Source organism: Chroicocephalus ridibundus, chromosome 1, assembly GCF_963924245.1.
Source record: "Chroicocephalus ridibundus chromosome 1, bChrRid1.1, whole genome shotgun sequence".
Classification (NCBI taxonomy): domain Eukaryota; kingdom Metazoa; phylum Chordata; class Aves; order Charadriiformes; family Laridae; genus Chroicocephalus; species Chroicocephalus ridibundus.
The window spans coordinates 183243005-183261282 of record NC_086284.1 but is presented as its reverse complement, the minus strand read 5'-3'; the positions used below and the strand labels follow the sequence as shown (position 1 = coordinate 183261282).

The 18278-nt window shown below is 45.1% G+C and overlaps 1 protein-coding gene across 2 annotated transcripts in view; it reads left to right on the top strand.

Annotated features, from left to right (window-relative positions):
• Window positions 1-941: 941 nt before the first annotated feature.
• The window catches only part of LEMD3 (LEM domain containing 3), a 54717-nt gene continuing 37380 nt past the window's right edge, over window positions 942-18278 (top strand). The window contains exon 1 of one of the 2 annotated variants that reach the window (XM_063323025.1): window positions 942-2597. In XM_063323025.1, coding sequence (XP_063179095.1) covers window positions 1049-2597 — 1549 coding nt within the window. In that variant the 5' untranslated portion in view covers window positions 942-1048. The remainder of the gene's footprint in view (window positions 2598-18278) is intronic. The other variant, XM_063323024.1, reaches the window with a different exon arrangement.

The window sequence follows — 18278 nt, the reverse complement described above, 5'->3', positions numbered from 1 at the left end:
CGGATGTTTTCAGCCGTTGTTAGGCTGCATTTGCAACCTGGAAGTGGCGTTAAAGCACGTCTGGTGCTCGGTCCGAGTTGCGGACTGCTGTACGCCCGGCGGTGCCCTCCTCGCCCCCGATCACGGCCTCAGAACCCCCGCCCCAGGCCTGGCTGCGGAGACTGGGGGGGACACAGATTCAGGGCCGCCCCCGCCGCCTCAGAACCCCCGCCCAAGCCCGGCTGCGGAGGTGTGGGGGACACACGCCGAGCCGCCCTCTCCGCCTCAGAACCCCCGCCCCAAGCCCGGCGGTAGCCGAGGGGGACCCGCCAGGCCTGCCTCGGCGCCGCCTCAGACCCCACGCCCAGCGGCGGACGCAGGGGACCCTCCGGGCCACCCCGCCGCTTCAGAGCCCCGCTCCCCCGGCCAAGCCCGGCTACGGGGGTAGGGGGGCACACACGCCGGGCCGCCCCCGCCGCCTCAGAACCCCCGCCCCAAGTCCGGGGGCGGAAGTGGGGGGCCCGCCGGGCCACCCCTGCGGCCTCAGACCCCCTCGCCCCAGTCCGGCGGCGGCTGAGGGGGACCCGCCAGGCCGCCCTCACCGCCGACTCAAGCCTGGCGGTAGAAAGAGAAGGCGGCGGGCCGCCCCTGCCTCTATAACGCCCGCCCCAAGCCCGGCAACGGAGAGGGGGGACCCGCCAGACTCCCCCCCCCCCCCGCCCCCACACTTAGGGCGGGAGCTCTGAGACGGTGGGGGAACACACGCCGGGCCGCCGCCGCGCCAGGCCCCGCGCGGAGGAGCGGGGCGGGGACACCGTCTACCGTGAGGGGGGCAGCTGGAGCCGCCGCGCGCGCGCCGGCCGCCCCCCCGCTTTCCCCCCCCCGCGCGCCCCAGCCGTTACTGGTCGGCGGCGTGGGGGGAGGGGCGCCGGCGGGCGGTGCCGCGGGGTGACAGGCAGGTCTCGGCCACAGCCGAGTGCGCACGCGTCAGTTCCGGCGGGGAGCGCGGCGCGGCGCGTGGGTAGGAAACGCCGCGGCGGCGGCGGCGGGGGGGGAGAGAGCGCGGAAAATGGCGACGGCCGCGCAGCTGACGGACGAGGAGCTGTTCTCGGAGCTGAAGCGGCTCGGGCTCTCTCCGGGGCCGGTCACCGAGGACACCCGGCCCGTCTACCTGAAGAAGCTGAAGAAGCTGCGCGAGGATGAGCGGGCCGGAGCTCACGGCGGCGCCGCCAACAAGACCCGGAACAGCAACAACAATAACACGGCGGCTGGAGCGGCGGCGCTGGGCGGAGGCGGCGGCCCCGGGCGGGCGGCCCCGGGCGTGGGTGCGCGGCTGGTGGGCGCCGAGCCCCCCTACCTCCCTGGGGCTGCCGCCGGGAGCGGCCGGGGCCGCGCAGCACCCTCTGCCGGGGGCGGCAAAGTGCTGCTGGGCTTCAGCTCGGACGAGTCGGATGTGGAAACCAGTCCCCGGAGCCAGGCCGGCGCCGGCAGCAGGAGGGAGCGGGCTTCACCCCTCTCCCGCGGCCTGAGGCCCGCCGCCCCCTACGGCGCCTGCGGCGTGAGTAACAGCTCCCCCCCGGAGGAGGCGGCCCGGCGGAAGCCCAACGCCTGGTGGGGGGCGGCGGCCAGGAGACCGGCGGCGGCGGCTCAGGGTGTGAGGGAGCCCGGGGACGGCGCCGAGGAAGGAGGGGAGGAGGACGACGAAGAGGAGGAGGAAGAGGAGAGCGAGCAGCAGCGGTGGAAGAGCCGGACCGTGAACGGTAACCGGCTCCTCTCCTACGGCGGCAGCAGGGACAAGTACTCCGACTCGGAGGAGGAGGAGGTGGGGGCGAGGGCCAAGCAGCAGGTACCCAAGGAGGAGTCTGCAGTTCGCCGGCCCAGACGGAGCCTCAGCAAGTCTCCGGCTCCATTCATAACAAGCAAATGCGCTGCAGCCGGCGCTGGCGTGATGGAGACGGGCCAAGAAAGGGCTGGCGGAGGCTGTGGTGCTGGTGTAGTCGTAACGAATGACAGGGCGGCGGCGGCGGCGGAGGCGGCTGCTGCCGGGAGTCTAGACAGGGGCAGAAATCAGGAGGAGGAGGCGGCGGCGGTGGCGGCGGGGGGAGGAGGAGGATGTGAAAATCTGGACTCTAGTCCTCCCAGCCCCAGATACCGCCTTGGCCTACCTAAGAAATCCCCTGCAGTATTGTTGCTGCCACCATCGCTCACGGACGCGGACAGCAGTAAAATCACTGACCCTCCAGGCACCATTAGGAAAGCGACCAATAACCATGTTCTCAGCGGTGCTGCTGGTAGCTATCATGTTGAATCCAGGATCTATTCAGCTACTAATAGCCTTCCCCCGGGTGGAACCACCTCCTCCCTTAGACTCAACCACTCCAATCATACGGGTTCAAATCATACCTACCTGAAAAACACCTACAAGAAGAATCTCTCAGAGCCCGAGGAGGAGCTTCTGCAACAGTTCAAAAGAGAGGAGGTATCCACCACTGGAGGCTTCAGTGCACATTACCTGTCCATGTTCCTCTTAACTGCTGCATGCTTGTTCTTTCTGATACTGGGATTCACATACCTGAGAATGAGAGGTTCTGGAGTAGCTGAGGATGTGGGAGCCAACAGTAAGTATTAGGTGAAGGGTAAGAGCAGTTTCTTTCTGCAACTGGGTATACAACTGTTAATTCACCTTTGTGTTCCCAGACCTCCCTTACTGAGCAGTTCTGGGTTCCACCTTGGTATAATCTTTCTGTATAGGATGGAGAACAGAGAATCTGTCTTTCCTTAAGTATATACCTTGCAAGCTGGTATAATAGGCTTGCAAAACATTTGAGGATGAACTCAAATCCTGTCATTACCTGCTGTAATTTGTTGATACCTTGTTTTCTAGCACGTTTTCTTGACAAAGCAATTTTATGTGTTTTGTTCAATATAGCAGATACATAGTTAATAGAGAATTGATGAAGTGAGGCTTTATGCTAATCTCACAGAAGTAATCATGCACATTTAGATATCTAGGATTTCTGCAGGGCTAAGATTTGACTGTAGTTGTTGGGTAATAAAGCAGGTCGTTTTCATTTATGCGTAGAGGCTTGAAAGGGATGATGTTACGCACTACAACAAACTTTGCAGTGAGTGCTAAACCTGTTGTGTATTGTTTTCTAATAAGTGGTTTTGTTCTAAATTTAGCTGAGAGTATGTTTATACATGAAATACTGTTGTGCTTTAGTTTGAATTTCAGAGCATTCTTTTTCTTCAAATCCTGAATTACTTGGGAGCTTCTTTAATATGTGAAAGTAGCTTCTTGGAATGGATTTAGGAACTACCATTTTCTATTCACAAAGCATACGAAAATGGAAACGTACCACCTAAGGGTGGTGATTCATGCTAATTCAATTCTTGTCTGCTCTGAAATGGACAGAGGAGATTCTAACATCAGAAAGAAAAATCATGCTGTTGCTGTCTTAATTTCTCATTAGGAAAAATTATGCAAAAAGCTAGTTTTGGGATGTGAGAGTGTTAAAAGGTTCTTGTGGGCTTGCATTTTTCTTGAAATGATTGAGGAAGGCATGTGGGGTGTGTGTGCATGCATGTATTTCTTTGTGCAGATAGTAGAGGATTTATATACTCATGTAGGCGCATATACAGTGCCTTGTAAGGAGTGATCCCACTGTTAGATTGGGATCTGCTAGATGTTACAGGGCAGAAATAGCAGTGTGGGCTGTTTTTTGGTTTTGCTTTATTTTTTTTTCTTCTTTCACCCTTTTGAATGCTATTCATTATGTTATGATAGCAGACTTGTTCTTAATTCTGTTGTGAGTTCTTTGGCTGGGAGAGTAAAGGATGTGGTGTTTAGGAAGGACAGTAGCATTAAGGACTTAAGCTTTTGCAATGGTTTCATTGGTGTCCACGTGGCTTCTAACTACTGCTCAGTCTTGTTTTTTGGGAAGGTGGTGAACATATGCAGGTGGCCTAAAATTAGATACAGTGTAGTGTGACGATTGGGACTACTCATATTCTGTCGTTAACTTCTGGCCATAACTGCTAAAGACATATCAATTTTCTTAGGTACTGATAAGCTGTATAATTCTACTAATGTGTATTAGATGGTTTGGTTTGTTTCCCCTAGTCTAGAAATCTGATTATTTTAATAGGGGAGAAGGTGTTTCAGCCTGTTGTTACAAACTTTCTGACTGGTTGAGTTCAAACTCGCCTGCTGTGCTGATTGATAAAGGTGAATGTCTCAGATATGCAGATAGCAATAATACTGTGAAAAGAAATCCACTCTGAACTTTTTATCTTGGAAGAAAACTTTTTGAATGTGTGAACTTTCCTATAGAGCATGTGGGGTCACTCTGAGCATATTGCTCTTAAAAAGTTAACCCACTTGGAACCGATACACAGGGAAAATTGTTCTCTTCCGCCCTTTTGCTTAGGTTGGGCTGCCCAGCCAAAGTTCTGGTAGCCCAGTGTTGCTTGGTAGTTCAATTAAGCCAGTTCTTGGCCTGTTCTTATTCGTTCCATTTTCAGTGGAACTCCTGAAAGTGGCTTTTCTGAAGAATTGTTCTGGCAGTGGCACTCGCGTTTCATCTGTCCTTCCTCACAGCCCCAGGCTTTGCAAAGTAACAAATGGGAACAGGGGGAAGAAGCAAACAGCAGGTTTTGTGGCTAGCTCCTTTGATAGGAAGAGGAGCATGCTGCTGCTTTTAAGTAATGTGGGAATGAGAAGGGAATTACCTTGCCCATATGCTCAGCACGTGCTCACTAAATTCTTCTTCCTCAAATGGGCATCAGAAATGAAAATATGGTAGGTCTGTAGAACAGGCAAGAACAGACAAGACAGGCCAATAAAGACTGCTACTGGGAAGGGAAAGAAACCTATCATCTCTTAGGTGCTTCCCTAAGCTTAAACATAATCTAAGTGAGTCCCTTGGCTCTTAAATGCTTATGTGGGTGTATTGTCTGTTTTCTTCATAGAAGCAGAGCTGATTCATACATTTTTTATTAAAAAATAATGGTGTATCTCAAGAAACAACATTTCCGTTAAGTGATTGGACACAGAGCTTTTTCTGTCTTTTAGATGGCTGTAGGTAAGATTCCGTTGGCTGAGAGTGATTTGATTGTGGAAAAACTCAGTTATTTTCAACTTCAAACTATTATCATAAAAGGCTTTAGGATTCAGTGGAGTTGCACTATACCTGTGTCCGTAATTACCATCATTACTGTGAGAAAACAAAGAAGTTATTTGGATATTTGGGTGACTTCTTGTTTTAACTTTGCAAGGAATGATGCACAATGACCTTAACATTGGTTGTCTTAATTGTTCATTACCTAAAATGAAATTCAATCAAAATAAAGTAGTGTTATGTGTGTGACATTGAAAAGTATTTATCACCAAGTACACCCAATATCAGCACTTGCAGTATTTGTCAGGCTATCATCTGAGAACAGAGGAGGTACGTGTAATGGGAGAAGCTTAAAGCTAGATGATGGGGTTGAATTTAGGCCAGATAAAATAATATAGATGAGAAGTGGTAAACAGAAAACTTCAGAAGAGTAATATCAGTTATACCATGCATAATGTTCAAATGATTTATTCAGAGCTCTAAAATAGCTATGAAGTGCTTTAGGTTTTTTGCATATGTGGCGTAAAATGTTCAAAGACGAATCAGAATTGGGCTAATTCTTCTGTATCTAACCTACATATAGTCACTCGAGGTAAGGCTTTTATGCATTTAGCTGTCTAAAATCCAGATAAATATCTATGGGACTTTTCCTAAAGCATCTTAAACCATTGAAATTAAACTGCTCCTTAACCTTACATGAAAGACCAACTAATGCATAAGCACCTATTGTGCTTGCTCTCTCTGACAGTGTTCTATGTGAAAAAGATCAGTTTGGGCTTGCTGCTAGTAACCTCATGCATGTGGCTCTTGCTGTAAAGCATGTTTTCCTTGCACCTGCTCTCAAAATACCATGGAATTGTATCAACTTCTTGCCAAGCCAGCATAGTATTTTATCAGGAAAATAGTAGATTTGACTTCTTTCTACTTCCTAGGGCTCTTCAAACCCTGAAGAGTTGTGTATCTCTCCCAGCTTCTTTAGTTTTGTTTTGTCATGTTACTCTGAGCATCTCAGGTGGCTGCTCCTGGGAGTTAGTTCTAAAATTATTTTTCATGGAAAGTTGATAATGATGTCAGATCAGTAGAGGTTGCTTTCAGGTCTGGTTTGCTTTCTGAAAGATGAGGGCACTAGTACAGGTGCTGTTTAAGGTTGTAATCTGAAATAGGTTGCATTTAAGTTACTCTCACTGCTTCTGCTCCAGTACTTTGCCCTGGAAGTGGTTGATGTAGCAAAACAACAACAAAAAATGTAATCTTGAAACTTTCAGGTAGGTCTTGTTTAGTATCTTATGCTCTTATTAGGAGAGGCTTTTCAAAGTGACATAACTTGCTAGTAATTTTGGTCTTTCTATGACACTTGTTACAAAACAACTGCTAGGCGGATAATCCTTACTATATTTGTTACAACTCGTGTTTTTTTTACTTCAGGGAGACTTATTCGTTGCATATATTTCAAGTGGAAGCTTACTCAAATCACAATTATAAGAGTTTAATTCTGTTCCATTATTGTTCCTTTGTTCTCGGCTTCTAAATCTCTCAGGCATTAAAACATCTATGAAATTTTTATGCAAGGAATTTAATTTTTAAGAAGTTAGACTTGCTGTATAAAAGATGAGAAGATGACTGTTACGCTCACAGACCTGCAAATTACTATTAAAGTGCTGTGATATTTCACAGATAACTGTTACAAATCTACTGGCCTTCTAAGATCACCTTCTCGGAAGAGTTTATTGTCTTGACAGTGTTGGCTTCAATGAAAGAAAATGAATATAGGATACGAAATATTTGTAGAAGAGAAGATAGTAAAGGGAGGAAGCAATATTAATTAAAAGATGGGGAGAGTTCCTGTGTTGTGTGGCTATTAATGTTGCTTGTTCTTTGCAAGCAATACTCTGACTTGTGTTTGACAATATAACAACTTCTTTTATTGACATATTAGCATATAGCTCTGTTTCACTTTGTGTATTGCTTTAAACACTAGTTAGCAATTATTTCTCTTCTAGGTGATACAAAAGAAAATCCTGATGTGTATCTTAAAGACTAACTGAGCTCTCTTTTAGCTGATCTTGTGTGGTTTGTTGAGTTTTGGATCAAGATCAGCAGATCAGAAAAACCCTAGGCTGCCTTCATAAGGTAAAGCCAGACAGAATAATTATATTTCCTTAGGATTTTTGACACTTTAAAACTCTAGTCTTCCTTATGGTATATCAGAAATAACTCTTAAAAATGAGGAACAAATTTGTCCAAGACTTGAACCTAGGCAAGTCCAAATAATTGCATATAGTGCCTAGAAGATAATAAACAGTCTGTTTACCTTTGCAGCAGATCAGTAGTATAAATATGGAAATTACTGATCCATATTTGAAACAAAAATGGTGCAACTTGAGTCTGTTTTCTAAGGAGATAATGGTGTTTGATACTTTGTTCAGAAAATTTAGAACTAACTTGGCATTCATACCTTAAATTTGCTGCTGTTTGCAGATGTGCACAAAACTTTCCATATGCCTTGACTTTAGATATTCTTACAATGATATTTTTTCAACATTACTGTTGTAAGCTATGCTTTTTTGTGAAGTAAGTCATGAGAAATCAGAACTAAAATTACTTGGCTGGGGGCTCAGGGTTGCAGAAGAGCTCTGGCAGGATCTGTTTTCACTAGCTGTCAAAAACTAACCAAAAGCTTGCACTTCATTCCATAGTGCGTGGTAGTTTTCCCAAAAGAAAATTTGGGTTCTGATGTGAGAAAATTAAGGGTGATCTAGGATCTCAAAGCAGATCTAGTTGCAACTTTTCCATGTTTACATTGCTTTGACTCCATGCAGGTATGGCCTCTTTGTACAGCTGACTGGTCAGATGAGACACCGCTTGAATGTTGTTTCACTATTTGTACAGTTTTTCGATACGGGCAAATGAAGGCTTTGGGTTCACACATCTCTAGTCTGAGGTGTTGCTAGCATTCTGTCCTAGAAACTTCAGGGATTCTGTAGAAGTCTGGCCATTCAGTAAGTTGCTCAGCCCAGCTGTGGGAGTTGAAGGGAAATGTAGGTAAAGGAGATAGAAGATTGAATCAAGTATACTTAGATTACTTGAGCACACCATGGCATGAATAAGAAATCTGTCTTCACCAAGAGGTACTGTTTGTAATTATGAAAAATAGTATGTCCTCAAACTGCTGTACTTTGTTTTTGGTGTCTCCTTTTCTCCAGTATCCTTATCATTGTCGCCTCTTCCCTGCTACTGTGCTGTACTTTCCACAGTGCAATTCAGTTCTGTCTTTCTGTTCTGCTGTGTCTTTACAGTCTTCAGTGGAGAGTGAGAGTGTCAGGACCAAGTGAGTGTGGATGCATGCTAAATTTGAAATGGGCAAATGTGGTGTGCCTGTTGGGCCTAGTTTGTTGGAGGAGACGTGCTGTTATGTCTGGTGTTTGCACGGATGAATTCTTTTTGCAGAGGAAAGGATCAAATTTTCTGCTTACTGAGGGTCATATTGTAACACAGGTATCTTGATTAAAGCTGCCTTTTTAGAGTCCTAAATTCCTTTAGCTACTTTAAATGAACCTTGAGTGACAGACTGAATTGATATCAAAGGCTCTTTAATGTGGGCAGGAGAAAAGGTGGGGGCTTAAAAAGAAAGGTCTAACATTGAATTAAGTGGCATCAAAACTTACGAAGTAGTCTACAAGATCCATTGAATTCTAGTGATGCTGTGCCAGATAAGTAAGAAATAGGTCTGTTAACAAATGAAGGGTTGTAGGCCAATTCCTAGGTCAGTTTTTCCTGTCTTAGAAGGCTGTTTACTTAAAAATTGGAAGATGGCTTGTTAAAAAAAATTAATGTACAAACTAAAGCTTCCTTCATACTGCCTTTATTCACTTAAGTCTTACTACAGACTGTATATACAGGTCACATCCCCTTAACCTTTTCTTTATTGAAAAAGTACGAGAAACTTTTATACTTGGGACTCACAGCATCTTGGGTAAGTGCAACATCAGCCCGTCCTGGCTAGGCAGTCAACTGAACACAACTTCATCACAAGAGGACTGCTGGGATGAGTTGGATAAGTGTAGTGTTATTCCAGACTAGATCTTAATTTTCCTTTTCTCCACAGAAAAGTATTTCTTTGAAGGTCAGTTAAATCTCTGAGTTGCTTGTTGGAGAAGCTTCAGGCTGTCCACTGACTTCATAACTGCTTATGTTAGTCTTTGGGTATTTTCAATAGGCTGTGTATCAAAGCCACTCACCTTAACCATCTGTCCCCTCAATATTCATCATTATACAATAAAACATTCCCCAGCACACTCATTCAGTAATACTTACCCAGTGTCTGTTCAGTATCATCAAGCTGCACAACATGAGCCCCTCATGTCTAGTATGTCCATATCGCAGAGCACAACTTCATCAAGCAAATTTTTGTGTGTGGATATTGTTGGTCATAGAGAACAGAAGTCCAGCTAGAACTAATCTGAAACCTGTCAATAGATATTGAGCAATGGAGCATTTACTATGAATGGGGAGTTTCAAATATCAGAAGGCAGAAGTGTGACTTTTTTTTTTTTGTTAGCGTTGCCTGAGACAGCTCTTGGTTATGGTGGTTTGCTGTTGTTTCTTTAATTCCCAGGATGTTTTCTGGTAAATGGTAAAACATTCATCATGAAATTTTCTGTTCATCTCTGGCATTTGACCTATATCTAAAACTTCAGTGGGCTGTTTGTTCTTTTTCAGGTGTCATGCTTCAGACAACCAAAGAGGGTATTTGTTAATTTTGTTGAGTGACAGATTGGGTGATGCATGTGTGACAAACCCCTGAAAGGCCTCTTTCAGACCATGGAAATCCACAGTCAAACTGAATTATTGGGGAAGGGCCAGTCTTGCTTGTGCTGTTTCTCATTCTTGCAAATTCCTTGGAAAGAGTTTACTGTTACTTTGTAAATAAGAGAAAATGACTTATGAAATTCCTTGGTGGGATCTTGAAAAGGAGAATATGATGTCAGATTCATCCTAGTCTATTTCTGTATTGTTTTGCACCTGATGTATGATCCAAGGAAGCTGCTGTAGGTGAGAGGTATAGTGAACTTCAAGGAAAAGGTTGAAAAGGCTCTTTTTTTTTTTTTTTCTTCTTTTTTTTGTTGCTGTCAAAGGGACTTTATGCTGTCCTGGAAAGACTTTGCCTAGCTAAGATAATGAGGTTAGAGATGGAGATCTCTTTCTGGAGAAGGAACTAGTCTCTCTTTTGGGTTTTGTTTCTCTTATGTGAAAGCATGTGAAGTACTGCTTATCCAAAAGCAGTTTTGGACAAAGATGTTCCTAAATCGCTGTGGGAAATAGGGCATCTGAGAACATATCTAAAGGATATGTTCATGTTTGGGTACTTTATATAATAGCAAACATGTTCATTTTGATATAAACTCAGAAAAAAATGGAGTGTTGAGAACAACTGAAAGTGCCATGCTGTTGTACTGTCTGTACCGTGTCTTTTGTAGTTTTTCGTTTCTCACTGAAAGCTGGAAATGCCAACCTAAGTACTCCTGAGAGCTCACTCATTCAGAATGGGCAGGTGTATATATACAGTCTGACTTGGTGATCCTAGGTGTATTATGACCAGTGTTGCTTAAGTTTGACTTCCATCAAAGGTACTCCTTGCAGAAACACTGTAGACATTTTTTAGCTTGTTCACATTGAGCACTAATGTGTCTGTGTATTTTGGAATTGGACAATGCAGTGGCTAATGTATGTTTTTGATTTATAACTTTTAATACGTTTTTTCTCTTGACCTTCATATAAAGGTGCTGCTTATGAACTAAAAAATGTGCAGATTGAGTACAAGTGCACATGAAGTAGGGGGGCAAAAAACCCCAATGGGATATTAAATCCAGACTTGTGTTGTTCTGCTGTGTAGGATGCATAGTATTAAAATCATTCCTCTGGAGGGAGAGCACACTCAAGGGAAATCACAGGAAAGTAGCAGCCCTGGGAAGGAGCTGTCTGGTGATTTGGGGACCAAAGGCCACAGAGGGTCTGCCTGTCCCTTCTGGAAGGGAATGAATTGGCATGTGATGTTCTTTGACATTCAGGGGATGGGAACGTACTGAGCTTCTTAAACAAACCTTGGCATCAGACGGCATCAGACTACATGTTCAGCTATGCTTCCTTAAGCATGAGAAATAGTTTGAGGAAGGAAGGTTAAGATCTTGTTTTGTAAACTTCGTTTTATAGTTTAAGCACTTAGCTTCGTACTACTGTGTAGTGACTTACATACTAGAGAGTTCTCGTGTATCTACAAATAGCCAGTGGTGTGGTAAGGTTTTGTTGTCCGCAGTGTTTGAGATCTCAGTGAGAGTCACTTCTTCCTTTCCATCCCCTTTTTTTGCTGTTTCTGTGTGGCAGATGAGTTCCTTGCCAAGACAGGTTCTTTCTCCTCTCTAGATCCACCTGGATAAGGGAAGTGCATACAGTACTACTAGAAGATTCATCAGGTTAATCCATGAGATGATGATGCAACCCTTTAACTAATAGGTGTAACCTGTTTAATTAATAAACAATTGTGATAACAATATTGAAAGTCTTAGTTCAAGCAGACTCTTCAGCTGAGTATAGGAGCCAATGGCAAGGTGTGTGTGTATATATATAAGGACAATGGTGATGTATGGCTGTGTGGTAGTCCAGTTGTTCCTTCAGATAATTTTTATTTGAACCAGACAGTTTATGCTATTGAACAAGTGCAGCTGGTATGGTAGACAGCCTGGAAGGTTAGCCAACTCTTTAGAGTCTTAGTCCAGCTGAGTAAAAAGGGAAGTTACTGAATATTGCCTACTTTTATTAATTTCCAGTCAGGTGGTGCTATGTCTTACTGCTGAGCTCATAGAATCATAGAGTTGGAAGGGACCTCTGGAGATCATCTAGTCCAACCCCCCTGCCAGAGCAGGGTCACCTAGAGCAGGTTGCACAGGAACGCGTCCAGGTGGGTTTTGAATGTCTCCAGAGTTGGAGACTCCACCACCTCTCTGGGCAGCCTGTGCCAGTGCTCTGCCACCCTCAGGGTAAAGAAGTTCCTCCTCATGTTTAGGTGGAAATTCCTGTGCTCAAGTTTGTGCCCATTTACCTCTTGTCCTGTCACTGGGCACCACTGAAAAGAGCCTGGCCCCATCCTCCTGACACCCACCCTTTAAGTATTTGTAAGTGTTGCTAAGGTCCCCGCTCAGTCGTCTTTTTTCCCAGACTGAAGAGACCCAAATTCCTCAGTGTTTCTTCTTAAGAGAGGTGTTCCAGTCCCCTAATCATATTGGTAGCTCTCTGCTGCACCCTCTCCAGCAGTTCCCTGTCCCCCTTGAACCGGGGAGCCCAGAACTGGACACAGTACTCCAGGTGTGGCCTCACCAAGGCAGAGTAGAGGGGGAGGATGACCTCCCTCGACCTGCTGGCCACACTCTTCTTGATGCAGTGGCACCCCAGGATGCCACTGGCCTTTTTGGCCACAAGGGCACATTGCTGGCTCGTGGTCATCCTGTTGTCCAGCAGGACTCCCAGGTCTCTTTCAGCTGAGCTGCTCTCCAGCAGGTCTGCCCCCAACCTGTACTGGTGCATGGGGTTACTCCTCCCCAGGTGCAGCACCCTACACTTGCCCTTGTTGAATTTCATAAGGTTCCTCTCTGCCCAACTCTCCAACCTGTCTAGGTCTCTCTGTATGGCGGCACAGCCTTCTGCTGTGTCAGCCACCTCTCCCAGCTTTGTGTCATCAGCAAACTTGCTGAGGGTGCACTCTATCCCCTCATCCAGGTCATTGATGAATATACTGAAGAGGACTGGACCCAGTACTGACCCCTGGGGAGCATCACTCGTCACTGACCTCCAACTAGACTCTGTGCCCCTAATCACTACCCTCTGAGCTCCATCTTTCAACCAGTTATCTATCCACCTTACTGTCCATTCATCAAGCCCACTTTTCCTAAGCTTCCCTATGAGGATGCTGTGGGAGACCGTGTCGAATACCTTGCTGAAGTCAAGGTAGACAACATCCACCGCCCGCCCCTCATCTATGCATCCAGTCATTCCATCATAGAAAGCTATCAGATCAGTCAGACCTGATTTCCCCTTGGTGAATCCATGTTGAGTACTTCTGATAGCTTTTTTTCCTCTACATGCTTTGAGATGACACCCAGAATGAGCTGTTCCATCATCTTTCCAGGGATGGAGGTGAGCCTGACCGGCCTGTAGTTCCTCAGGTCCTCCTTCTTGCCCCTTTTGAAGGCTGGAGTGACATTGGCTTTCTTCCAGTCGTCAGGCACCTTGCCTGCTATCCAGGATCTTTCGAAGATGATGGAGAGCGGCCCAGCAATGACTTCCACCAGCTCCCTCAGCAGTCTTGGGTGCATCCCATTGGGACCCATGGACTTGCAGATACCTAATTGATCCCTCACTTGATCCTCCTCAACCAAGGGGAAGTCTTCCTCTTTCTCCAAAGTCTGGGACTCCTGAGGGCTGGGCCAAGCAGTAAAGGCTGAAGCAAAGAAGGCATTCAGTAACTCTACCTTCTCCACGTCCTCCGTCACCATGGCTCCTTTCTCATTCAGCAGGGGGCCCACAACTTCTCTAGTTTTCCTTTTGCCTCCAATATACTTGAAGAAGCCCTTCCTGTTGTGCTTGACATCCCTTGCCAGGTTTAATTCCGAGGAGGCCTTGGCTTTCCTCATTTCATCCCTGCACACTCTGGTGGCATTCTTGTAATCTTCCCAAGCAGTTAGTCCCTTCTTCCACGTACTGTAAACTTCCTTCTTCCACTTGAGCTTTTTCAGAAGCTCCCTGCTCAACCATGCAGGCCTCCTGCATCCCTTGCCCGATTTCTTGCTCTTGGGGATGCACTAATCCTGAGCTTGGAGAAAGTGGTGTTTGAATACCAACCAGCTCTCTTGAGCCCCCTCGCCTTCCCGAGCCCTAGCCCACAGGATCTCTCCAAGCAGATCTCTCCAAGCAACCCCCCAAATTCTATCCCCTCTATGTCTACATTAATGTCTGTGGAGCATATTCAGTACAAGAGCAGACTTAAGCAAGAGACATTAAGCTACTAGCTTATTTACAATATCATTTTTCATGACCTGTATTTGTGGAAAGCTAAAATGATTCTTACAATAAATTATCCTTTTCTCCAGTTTTATTTCTACTAGTGTAAGGAAATATAGCAACAGAATTTACACACACACTCTTACATTATATTACAAAGCATATTGTATTTCAATGAAGAAACAGCTGTCTTTTTCTATTAGAAAAAAAATGGCTCAGGAGAAGTGCATTTGCTATACATTGTAAAAATTAGGTAATACTACATTCTTTGCACCCACATACTCTCCATTGTAGGTTACTGTTTATATGTAGGAAAAAGAAAGAAAAAAACCCCACACTAAGACTGCTTTTATCAGCAGTTGCAAACATTACCAGGGGAAGCATTAGACTTCAGACACCTACCAGCATTTTACAATGGGTAGAGAATACCTTCACTTGCAAAAGAATTGGAACAGGCTTCTGTAACAGCTCCTCTTCATTCTTCTATGCTCCCTCCCACATGTTTTAGCTCCTTGTACTTTATAAGGTCAAAAAACATCCACAACTTCAATAAATGAACACAAATAAAAAACAAAACCAAAGATATTCAGAAGCAGGGGAAACTCCATCTTGAAAACATGTCAGCACAAGCATCTCAATGCTAAATTAGGAAGTGGTCTGCTTTCCTCAAACTCTGAAGTTCAACATGGAAAGCAAACTCATGAAACAAGTGTTATTAAAACACAGAAAATTTAAGAATAAATGAGAGTCTGCAATTAAATATTAAATCCACCACCACTCTGCCAAGGGGCCTGGTCTGGACAGAAACACTCCTGTGATCTTCCACAAGCAGGAAGGATTCCTGTCTTGAAGGGTTTCCAATGTAAAAATACCCAGTTATAACCTCTTCTTCCAGATAGACTCCAATTACAAAGTATTAGTAATATACTACAATAGTATGAACAGTTTACAGCATCCAAAGATAACATTCAAAAGGAGAGCGCTGACAGGAGAACTGTTAAGAGACACTTAGTCATGGGAGCAAAGACATTAACAAAGTCAAGGTAAAGATCACACAGGGATTTTTCAGATTTAAAACTGGGGTTCTGTTGTGCCTCTGCCCTTTTAATCATTCAGCACATGTTGGTCTATCACTACTTGCTGCAATAAGAACAGCAGAACTGCTGAACAGTGATCTGTACAAAGCCTGAACACAGCAGTAAAATTCTGAAAAATTCTGAAAATAGGTGCACTAGTGTATCCTAGGGAGAAAAAAAAAAAAGAGCTACTCTATGCAGGACATACATAGGTAGCTCCTAGTAGGTCTCTTCTCATAAGAAAGATGAGCTTTCACAGAGGAAGAAGCAGCCAGCTTACCAAAATTATCCATATTAGCTAAACAGAAGAAGGAAAACTGCCCACCACATATAGCAGAAGTTTGCAGAGCTCAAAACCAGGATGAGCAAGGCATTCAACACAGTCTCCCACAGCATCCTCATAGGGAAGCTTAGGAAAAGTGGGCTTGATGAATGGACAGTAAGGTGGATAGATAACTGGTTGAAAGATGGAGCTCAGAGGGTAGTGATTAGGGGCACAGAGTCTAGTTGGAGGTCAGTGACGAGTGGTGTTCCCCAGGGGTCAGTACTGGGTCCAGTCCTCTTCAGTATATTCATCAATGACCTGGATGAGGGGATAGAGTGCACCCTCAGCAAGTTTGCTGATGACACAAAGCTGGGAGAGGTGGCTGACACAGCAGAAGGCTGTGCCGCCATACAGAGAGACCTAGACAGGCTGGAGAGTTGGGCAGAGAGGAACCTTATGAAATTCAACAAGGGCAAGTGTAGGGTGCTGCACCTGGGGAGGAGTAACCCCATGCACCAGTACAGGTTGGGGGCAGACCTGCTGGAGAGCAGCTCAGCTGAAAGAGACCTGGGAGTCCTGCTGGACAACAGGATGACCATGAGCCAGCAATGTGCCCATGTGGCCAAGAAGGCCAGTGGCATCCTGGGGTGCCACTGCATCAAGAAGAGTGTGGCCAGCAGGTCGAGGGAGGTCATCCTCCCCCTCTACTCTGCCTTGGTGAGGCCACATCTGGAGTACTGTGTCCAGTTCTGGGCTCCCCGGTTCAAGGGGGACAGGGAACTGCTGGAGAGGGTGCAGCAGAGAGCTACCAAGATGATTAGGGGACTGGAACACCTCTCTTAAGAAGAAACACTGAGGAATTTGGGTCTCTTCAGTCTGGAAAAAAAGACGACTGAGTGGGGACCTTAGCAACACTTACAAATACTTAAAGGGTGGGTGTCAGGAGGATGGGGCCAGGCTCTTTTCAGTGGTGCCCGGGGACAGGACAAGAGGTAAATGGGCACAAACTTGAGCACAGGAAGTTCCACCTAAACTTGAGGAGGAACTTCTTTACTTTGAGGGTGGCAGAGCACTGGCACAGGCTGCCCAGAGAGGTGGTGGAGTCTCCAACTCTGGAGACATTCAAAACCCACCTGGACGCGTTCCTGTGCAACCTGCTCTAGGTGACCCTGCTCTGGCAGGGGGATTGGACTAGATGATCTCCAGAGGTCCCTTCCGACTCTTACATTCTGTGATAGACTAGTTCCTGGGTGGATGTAGCAGCTGGAAGTGTTGTCAGGAGTGTTTGGTGGCTGGCACTTGACACTGCTGATGACATACCACACCTCCCCACAACCCTCCTGAGTTAGGGGTATGAAACACTACCTGACACTCTTCTACCTAAATTTCTCATCTGTCTATGGAATTGGCGACTTAAAATGGAGTATTATTTTCTCCCTCATACTGGTATTCTAAAGTTTGTTCTGTTTCTTGGTATGACTGCATTGGTTCTTGTTTGGACTCATTCACTTGTTCTTACATCTGTTGCCTGCAGTTATTTTCACGGGCTCTTCTAGTAGAAAAAGTGAACTTTCAAGCTTTCTTCATACAGAAAGGCAGGTTGGACATTCTTCCTTTTGAAACACGTGGTGTCTGTACTATAGTTCTGTAGGGTTGGTTTTTTTTTTTCTTCCCTGAGTCTTGCTATGGTTGATGGAGATACTTAGGAAACGGAAGACCAGAAAGAAGGACAGGCAGTCTCTTTGTTAATATTTGCAGGTGTTAGTCTGAGGTATCAGCTCTGTTTGAAATAGGCACCTTAGTATAGTAGATTCTAGCTGGCAGCAGAATTCATGGAGTGAATGTGGCAGTAATATAGTGAAAACTTCCTCTGAAGTCAGCTCTAATGTCTTGGCAACTATTTCAGTTCTGGATTTATTTTATAAGGCTTTTTACTTAGAGGTGACATTCTTAAAAACTGAATTACAGCCAACTGTTCTGTTTCAGTTTTGCAGTACAAGGATATCTACAGGCACTACACAGATTAAAATATTTTTCTTTAATCTTTTAAGCACAAAACTTAAGGTTTCTGGGTTTGCAATCATTAATACAAGTACTATAGCGAAACTAATATTTTTACCCTGTGAAACTGAGTAATCTGATGAGAAGCTCTCCCAAAACACTAGGCTCTTCTTCAATGTGGACCAAATTTACATGACTCTCTCAAGAGCATCTTTAAACATTCAGGTCTATTCTAACCAGTATTTAAATAGGCGGGAGTAATTTGAGCATTTCTAGAAAGGCTGATACAGCTGAAATATGGAGAGGTGGCTTTTAAGAAGCAGTAAAGAACTCTGAAGAGAAATTCTGTTATTTCCCACCCTTTTACCTAAAATAACGAAGACTGCTATTTTCAGGGCTAATATAAAATGCGTCTGTACTGTCTGTCACAAATATGATAGTTTTAATTTTTTAGAGGAGGGTTTTGTAAAAAAGTGCTTATGAAATAGTTTGGTTATATGATCAACCCTTATATCACCTATTCACAAACAGAATGAATTCAAATGATATTGGGGTAAAATTATCCATAAAAGCTCTCTAAACTGAGACAGTTGAAAAACTGACTTGATGTTAAGGAAAGATTCATCTGTTTTTAGAATTCTCTAATCCTTGTGGCAGATTGTGCTGTTGTTCAAAATTGTCATGGCAAAGGACTATTCAAACTATATTGGTGTCCTGATTTAGAAATATAAAAATTTTATCCAAAGCAAACAAAGATGATATGTAGTGAAGGAATTGCTCAGCTTG